Below are 8,889 nucleotides of genomic sequence, written 5' to 3'. Positions count from 1 at the left end.
TCTATGCCTGAGGCAGAGGCCATGGAGCCATCCTCAGTGCCTGGACCAACTTTGCTCTGATGGAGCCTTGGCTGCGGGAGGGGAAGAGAGAAAAAGGGGAGGGGCAAGAGTAGAGAAGCAGATGGGCGCTTCTCCTGTGTGCCCTGGCTGGGAATCGAACCCAGGACTTCCACACGCGAGGCCAATGCTCTACCGCTGAGCCAACCAGCCAGGGCCCACTTTATTTTTTTAATTGTATTTTCATTTCATCGTGAGGAATTAATAGCCTTATTTTGTAGATGGAAAAGCAAGCTTTAAGAGGTTAAATAACTTGCCTTGATATTATTGGTTTTTTAAAAAAAATATTGTTTTTACAGAGAGGACAATCAGTACTGGGAAAGCCTGAGAAGAGGGGAGCAGGTTAAGTCTGAAGGGGTATTATTATCAGAGCAAAGGCAGAAACGTGTAGGCTTGTGTTGGGGAAGTAGGCAGATGGAGGACATGAGAGAAGGTGAGCTGATTTGATGAGATTGGAGGGTTCCTGGAAGGTAATGAGAGGAAAGTCAGTAAGTAGTATGGAAGAGACTACAGAAGAAAACTGAAAGAGCTAAGTAAGAAGGTCCAAGCTGAGAAGACAGGGAAAAACATGGCTTAAAAAAACACAACTCTGGCCTAACCTGTGGTGGCGCAGTGGATAAAGTGTCGACCTGGAAATGCTTAGGTCGCCGGTTCGAAACCCTGGGCTTGCCTGGTCGGGGCACATATGGGAGTTGATGCTTCCAGCTTCTCCCCTCTCCTCTCTCTCCCTCTCTGTCTCTCTCTCTCCCCGTCTCCTCTCTAAAAATGAATAAATAAAATAAAATAAACAGTCCCTATTTAAAAAAACAACAACTCTGTAGTCCTTGTGGGACAGTGGGTTGGGGTGACAGTGGAGGAGGGACAGGAAGACTGCTAGTCTCATAGTAAAACAGGGGAGAAATTAAACTGCAAGGGGCCTCAGTGGGCACAGGGACACAGCTCCTTGTGTTCTCATGGAACTCAGCGTCGACTTTCTATACTTCAGGAGGTGACAAGTAGGCCAAAGTGACTTGGTGGTAAGTAGGTTCAGTATCCCGCTCACCTATGCTGTGAGGAGAAAGGCTCTGATGGCGACTCAGAACCTTACACTTTTTCAAATGAACAAAATGCCTAAATGACAATGCTGAGCTCCATTTGCTACACTATAGTTGGGCAGTTACGTCAGTACCTCTGATAGTACAGATTCAGACCACAATGGATTTCTCTCTGCTGTCTTCCCACACTTCAATCTCTGAACCAAAGGAAATGATCAGATGCGATAGCAATTAGTGGAACCATCTATTGGAAGCCCTTTGATAATAATCCTTTTTGTAAGGATTATTTACAAGCTGATAAATTATGGGCGAAGAGAAGATGGACAGTGGAAGAGACTCAAAAGCAAATCAAGAAATTAATCCTAACCTAGCCATGAATTTGTGTCCTTTGACACAAGCAGGTCATTCCTTGAGCAGGTTGGTACCCATCCTTGAAGGCACTAGTTTGGCTGTTCCACAGGGTGTGCTTCACAAACAGAGCGCAAATGTAGATTTTGCTAGGCTATTCTCCCCAATTGTTGCAGGAAAGTGACTGAGGCCAGTGCTGGTTGTCTTCAGTCAGCTACACACCAGCGTTTGGCTCCAGGCTTTGCACAGAGCAGTTACTCACTGTAGCAGGGATCCTAGGTGTAAGGGGTAGGTATGAACTCCTGATACTTGAGCAGAGGTTCCCTGAGGCAAAAGAACTTGGCCTAGTCAAGTTGTCCTGCTTGCTGTTCACTGTGGCAGCATTTCTGTTCCTGCTTTGCCATCTCCACCTCTGACTTGCCCAGCACTCTCCCTTTAGGTGTTGTGATCTTTATTTTGGCCACATTACAGCTGAGGTGCTTCTTCAGTAAGGACTGTCACCAGTGCAACAATGCTGTAGTCTCACTGTTCCACTGTGCCTCAGAAGCCTGTTTTGCCTGTTAAGTTTTCCTCCCAGCCAGTCGTCTTGGAGTCAGACCCAAAGCTGGGCCTTCTGGTTTGACCTCTCTTGACTCCAGCCTGGGGAATGGTTAGCAAGGAAAAGGGAATGTCAGGACATGTCCACAAATGCTGGAAAATCACCACCCACCACCCCCTTAACTAAGCTTTAGCATGCTGGGTTTTAAAAAACCACAAACCTTTTTTAGAGCACATATAGTTTTAAGAGATATGGTTTGCTCAGATGTCAGTGAAGCCCAAGTACCTTAAGATCCATTTTGGCATCTGAGAAGAGCGTCAACTTAGAGCTCAACAGTAACAGTTAGTATTTATTGACTTCTTGCTATAAGCCCAGCACTTTGCTAAACACTTTTCATGCATTAGCTCATTTCGCCCTCACAGCTCAGGTGGACACTATTAACTTTCCTTTTAACGCATAAAGAAACTAAGACTCAGAGAAGTTAAGTAACTTGACAAGGATCAAACAACTGCTGTGGTTAATCTGGGATCTGGGATCAGAACGAAGGGCAAGGTCAAGGCCCTTAAGTTATACAAGACTGTGCTGCCTGCCACCTGTCCACCCCGCTGTCAAGAGAAAAATGCTCATAAGCAGTCTCTTAAACTGGCCGGTCAGAAGGGAGAAATACTGACATGGTTCTAGAGCCCGAGGCCTCTGACAACCATGCCTAGCCCTTCTATGACCTCATAAGAACAGCTGCCCCTGTGAGGTGTCAACCTGTATCTCCTCCCAGCTGGCGTATCCAGAGCTGTGTCAGCCTAGCAGGCTGGAGGTGATCCTGAGCCCTGCCTCTGCACTGGATGGCTTCTCCTGGGCTTCAGAACAAGGAGCCTGGCCAAGGCTAGTCTCTTCCAGTCCTCTTTGCCTAAAACCAGAGTATTTTACCTGAAGGTAAGATTCGTGAGAGTTTTGTCTGTATTGTTCACCACTGAATCCTAAAAAGTGTCTAATTGGTAGTAGGAACTCAGTAGTTGATGGAACATAGTGGATGAGGTAATATAAGAATGAGATTCTTGAATTCCAGACTGCAAAGTATATAGCAAATTACTAATTGGGTTATATAAAAGTGAACTGTGTACAACTATCACTTTAAATATTCCAGCAACAGAAGACATCAAACTAAAAAACTGACTGGAGAATCCAAAGCAAGAGAAAGAAAGGAAGAAATCAGTTTAAAACCAAGGGGATGGGGTAGGAGAAGAAACGGGGCATTCCAGATACTTAAACTATCCCCACTCCCAAACAAATATGACTAAACACATGTTCAAATTGAGAAAAGCTATTTTAATAACACATACATACATTCATAGGACTTTCAACAAGATGTAGTATAAAATCTTAAAAAAAAAAGGAAAAGAAAGAAAGAAAAGGAAACCTGCATCTACTTGTAAGCTGCCTAAGAACTGGCGGATGAGCCGGCTGAGACTGCCCAGGGCGGCAGATGCACGGTTGATGAGGTGCATCAACATGTTCGTGAGTAAGAATAACCACAGAGCATGCTCTCATGTCCAGCCACCTCTACCCCAATCTTGCCTCCTTAGAGGCAAATCAGGACAGTCCTTCCATAATTCTCCAACTCAGTCACTTGTTAATGGGTCACCTCTTAAAGTTTTACTTTTTAAAATTTTTAAATTATTTTTGGTTTAAAGACTCCACACATACTACTGGCCAGTCCCCACCAACCTATACTTGTTTGACAGACATAAAAAATGCAAATGTTCCAACTGAGCCTGGATGACAACACGCCATTTTCTCTTTCACATCTGGGGAGATTTTTGTGAAGTCAAAAGCAAGCTATTACTTGTACCTCAAAACAAAAACAAAATGCCAACCTTCCAAAAGGTGACAAAGGCACCACTGCCATCAGGAGATAGACATAAAAATGTACAAATATTGTTATTTTACCACAACATAGATGCATTTTGTGCATGGTGAGCCTCTTCACTTAACATGATATAACTCACAGAATTGTATTTTTGGATAACAAGAAAGCAGTTTAGAAAAGGCAACAGTTACACACAAAAGCATAAACACAAGTACCTTAAATTTCAGCTTGCAATAAGGGTGATAAATTTGACATACATATTCAAAAAATTAGACAAGGTGATTTTTTGGCACAGTAATATTGCCAAACACACCACCACTCAGTGCAAGCTTTATTTGCCAAGTGCCAAAAGTGGCCCGACATTCTCTGTGCAATTAACATTTTCTCCCCACTACCATCCCAGTCACTGGGTGGGCAACAACAGCAGGAAGGAGAGAAAGCAAGGGGACTCAAGAGGGAGAAGGGTAATACTTGATTGGAAGAAAAACCATGGGCTACTTATGCTAAAAGAGAATCACACACTTTTTATGAGAACCCGAATGCAAATACTGAATGGAATATGACCTGGAGACTGAAGACATCTACCAGAGTCATAAATACAAGGGTCCAAACTGATGTTTTGCCCATTTATTTTATAGGGACACATGAAGGATTTTCCTCTAATGGAGAAAGATAATTAAAAATAGAGACTTTTTAAATTAGAACTGCTAAATAAAAATGTATCAAAGTGGTTTTAAATTTGATGGGCAGTTACCTGTTGAAATTGCGATACAAAAGGGTCACTTAAAAAAAACACACCTGAATAATCCACTTGTCCCCCCATCAATGTACACGATTAGAAAATATTTACACACTCTAATTACAAGCAATATAAGCAGTATTTTATACTTTTGAGATTTTGTACACTTTACACAATGCAAAATGAGAAAAATATGAACACTTGCAAAATTACACACAAATAATGTATCTACAAAGTATTAAATCACAGAGTGTGAAAGCCCCCATTGTTGGGCAGATAGATGCCAGAGTTGCAAGTTTCTGTCAAATATAACTCTTTGTATCTATCTCGTTAACCTTAAGTGGCATTTTCTAACAATACCCTTGAGAGGTAGTATCAAGAAAATAATATTCTTACCAGTAAACTCAACACAGAAAACTTTTGTTGGTCTGACGGGGTTCTTAGCAACTGGATTTACTTTGTCTTCCCTAGAAAATCTCTAACTGCTCAATGCTTGACATGGGCTCAAAAATTATGCTATTTTAAATGATACATTTAAGATAAAATGCTTTTTACTCTTAAGCCTCAATTTAGAAGTAGAAAGCTATTTTTCAAAATGTATTTTCTAACTTCTCAAACTATTAACATCAAGTCCAATTCCCTTCCCCGCCATCATCTTTCCCCTCACAACTGGAGACCTCTGAGTGCTCAGGATAGCTAGCAGTATCATCCATGTCAATATTGAAAGAAAAAACAAGTTGCATTTTCTTTTAAAATACAAACCCTCCGAAAAGGGACACTCAGTCAACAAAAGACTTTCAGTTAGCTAGTAAGAGTCTATTACTACTAAAGGCTTCAAAGAGCCTTTGAGCTAAGACCGGCATGTGCACTTCTACTAACCCTCCACCATTTAAACCAAAGGGGAGCTTTCCAGTGTTTAAGAATTTAGAGCAGCTGTGGTTTTCAAGTGCAACAACTTTAATATACAAATACAAATACACGTGTGTGCACACACATGCATGTAGTGTCCTAAAGAATAAACACCATCTAGGTCTCGGCCAACGTTATATACTTATGCAAATAAGGTTTTTGGAAACTTGTCCAGATTTTTAAGCTTTTATAATACAGACTTCTGTAATGTGGCTACCAAGGAGCCAGAATTCTAAGATTTAGCCAAGATTCTATGATCTAACCAGTATTTTTAAAAAATGCACTGGAAATTAAAAACAAACTATATGAATATTTTGGCATAAAGACTGAGCCACAATTTTACAGCTTAACCTCTCCCCCTTAAAGGGATCTGACAATAGACATTTTATTTCTCAATTGTTTGTTTAAATGTATATTTACCATCTAACAAATTATAATTGTAAATAGTGAAAATGCATGGATCGGAACTTTCCTGTCTTTTATAGGAGTTACAGAAGAGATTCATCCTTTCTGTTACCAAACTCAAGTGTAAGCTTTCCCGTTGAGCCTAAAATAACCAAAAAGGAAAATTAAACCCAACTGGAACTTGGTTTCCACGTTCAATTCCTCACACTGGTCTAAATCTTTTCTGACATATTTCCTGTGATTATCCAAGTGCCACAAATACCAAAAAGAAAAAAAAAAAAGCTAACTGGCTTATAATTCAACAGAGGAGTTAATAGGAGCAGGTTAGACATGCAACTATTAGCTGCTTCTACTCTTCCCGCCTGTTGTAGGATTCTGCTCTTTTAAAAGGCCAATTGCCTTATTTAAACAGACTGTGTTTCATATCTGCTTCAGAAATGGCAATTTCCTTATTACCAGCTTCATACTAGATACTCAAGTAGGACACTTGCTGCACATTTTCTTAGTATTCCACTGGGTTTTGTAGTAATCCTTTCCACTCCTCTACTGAATTTCTCTTGGTTCATATTTTTGCTGTTGCAACTCCTGCTAAGAATCTGGTACCCAGAAATCATGAAGCTGCCCCTAGAAAACAGAAGGGGGGAAAAGGATAAAGAGAAACCAAATTATGAATTAATCTTTATAAAATTTCTTAATCTAAAGGAGTTTGATAACAAAAGTAGTAATATCTTTATATTGGATATTCTCTGAGAATTAACAGTAATTATATCCAAGCTTCACATTTTGTGGTCTAACAATTAAAAAGTATAAAATTAGTGCATGATGTTTTATCTTCATCAACACACACATATAGAGGGTCATATTTAAGAAGATTAAGTGAAATGTTAAGCTCATTATTAAAGTTCTTGTTCTAATGCCACATCAACTAAGATGGCCAGCTTAAAAAACGATCTACTAAGGTTAGAAACAAAGAAACATTAGATTAAGATTTCTCAAAGACTTCTCTATGTCTATCTTATGACGGACACTCACAGCAAAAGTCAAAATGTCATAAAATAGTGAGACTGCTTTCCTAGTTAATATTCAGTGTCCCTGTTGCTGTACAGTGCCTGGACCAGCAGCACGGACATCAACCTGAGAACCTGGCAGAGATGCAAAGAATCTCAGGCCCCACTCCAGACCTTCGGAATAAAATCTGCATTTCAGTAAGTTTCTTGTTGATGCCTACACACTACAAGAATCAACATTTTAGACAATCCTGTATCAGTTTGTTTGTAAACAAGCAAAATGGCAAACTTAATAGCAAGTGTTTAAACAATGCCTCTCTTAAGCAAAGTCTCCTTAGATACGACACCAAAAACGTAACAAAAGAAAAAAACATAGATAAAACTGGACTTCATCACAATTAAAAACTTTTGTTCTACAAATGATACCATCAAGACAATAAAAAAGACAACACAGAGAATGGGAGAAAATATTTGCAAATTATACCTAATAAAGGACTTGTATTTAGAGCACATAAAGAATGCTTACAATTCAATTAAAAAGATAAAAACCCAATTAAAAAACGGGCAAACAATTTGAATAGACATTTCTCCAAAGAAGCTATATGAATGGCTAATAAGCACATGAAAAGTGCTTACTAGTCATTAGGGAAATGCAAATTAAAACCAGTGAGATTTTACTCTCAAGCCCCCATTATGACTTTAGTAAAAAAAAAACCCAAAACAGGTAAGTAGTGACAAGAATATGGAAAAATTAGACACCACAAATATTCTGATGGGAATGTAAAATGGTGCAGCCTCTTTGGAAAAGTCTGGCAGTTCCTCAAAACAATTAACACAAAATTAACATACGACCTAGCGATTTTACTCCTAGGGATATGCTCAAGATGTTTTCACTTGAAAAATTGTTCATACAAAAGTTCATAGCCAGGGCCCTGGCCGGTTGGCTCAGTGGTAGAGCGTCGGCCTGGCGTGCGGGGGACCCGGGTTCGATTCCCGGCCAGGGCACATAGGAGAAGCGCCCATTTGCTTCTCCACCCCCCCCCTTCCTCTCTGTCTCTCTCTTCCCCTCCCGCAGCCAAGGCTCCATTGGAGCAAAGATGGCCCGGGTGCTGGGGATGGCTCCTTGGCCTCTGCCCCAGGCGCTAGAGTGGCTCTGGTTGCGGCAGAGCGACGCCCCGGAGGGGCAGAGCATCGCCCCCTGGTGGGCAGAGCATCGCCCCTGGTGGGCGTGCCGGGTGGATCCTGGTCGGGTGCATGCGGGAGTCTGTCTGTCTCTCCCCATTTCCAGCTTCGGAAAAATACAAAAAATAAAAATAAAATAAAAAAAAACAAAAGTTCATAGCCAGGAAGTATAAACAACTCAAATGTCCATCTAGTAAGTGAATAAGTAACATGTGATATATCCATACAAAGGAGTATTTGGCAACAGAAAGAATAGAATACATACTACAACATGGATTCACTTAACACTGTTATGTGAAAGATGCCAGTTATAAAATACCACATAGTATATGATTTCATTTATATGAAATATAAAGAATAGGCAAAACTATACACACAAAAAATCTGTAGTTGCCTAGGGTTTGGTGGAATGGGGATAAAGTGTAGGTAGCTGGAGAATGGGAAGTGACTACTAATGAGGATGGGATTTTTTTTTTTTTTTTTTGTATTTTTCTGAAGCTGGAAACGGGGAGAGACAGTCAGACAGACTCCCGCATGCGCCCGACCGGGATCCACCTGGCACGCCCACCAGGGGCCACGCTCTGCCCACCAGGGGGCGATGCTTTGCCCCTCTGGGGCGTCGCTCTGTTGCGACCAGAGCCACTCTAGCGCCTGGGGCAGAGGCCAAGGAGCCATTCCCAGCGCCCGGTCCATCTTTGCTCCAATGGAGCCTTGGCTGCAGGAGGGGAAGAGAGAGACAGAGAGGAAGGAGGGGGGGGGAAGAAGCAAATGGGCGCTTCTCCTATGTGCCCTGGCCGGGAATCGAA

At 41.2% G+C, this 8,889-nt stretch overlaps 1 protein-coding gene and 1 non-coding gene across 5 annotated transcripts in view; both read right to left on the bottom strand.

The window, feature by feature from the left end:
• Positions 1-139: 139 nt before the first annotated feature.
• TRNAA-CGC (transfer RNA alanine (anticodon CGC)) lies at positions 140-215 on the bottom strand. Its single transcript has one exon. It is a non-coding gene; the product is annotated as a tRNA-Ala (tRNA).
• Positions 216-1,595: 1,380 nt separating this feature from the next.
• Positions 1,596-8,889, bottom strand: part of SLF2 (SMC5-SMC6 complex localization factor 2) — a 47,966-nt gene continuing 40,672 nt past the window's right edge. For 3 of the 4 annotated variants that reach the window (XM_066238548.1, XM_066238547.1, XM_066238549.1), the window contains one exon: positions 3,280-6,518. In XM_066238548.1, coding sequence (XP_066094645.1) covers positions 6,483-6,518 — 36 coding nt within the window. In that variant the 3' untranslated portion in view covers positions 3,280-6,482. Of the gene's footprint in view, positions 2,079-3,279; positions 6,519-8,889 lie in introns of those variants that run through there. The other variant, XR_010726534.1, reaches the window with a different exon arrangement.

Source organism: Saccopteryx bilineata, chromosome 7, assembly GCF_036850765.1.
Source record: "Saccopteryx bilineata isolate mSacBil1 chromosome 7, mSacBil1_pri_phased_curated, whole genome shotgun sequence".
Taxonomy (NCBI): Eukaryota; Metazoa; Chordata; class Mammalia; order Chiroptera; family Emballonuridae; genus Saccopteryx; species Saccopteryx bilineata.
Note: the sequence above shows the minus strand (reverse complement) of the source record. Positions and strands in the feature narration are given on the sequence as shown.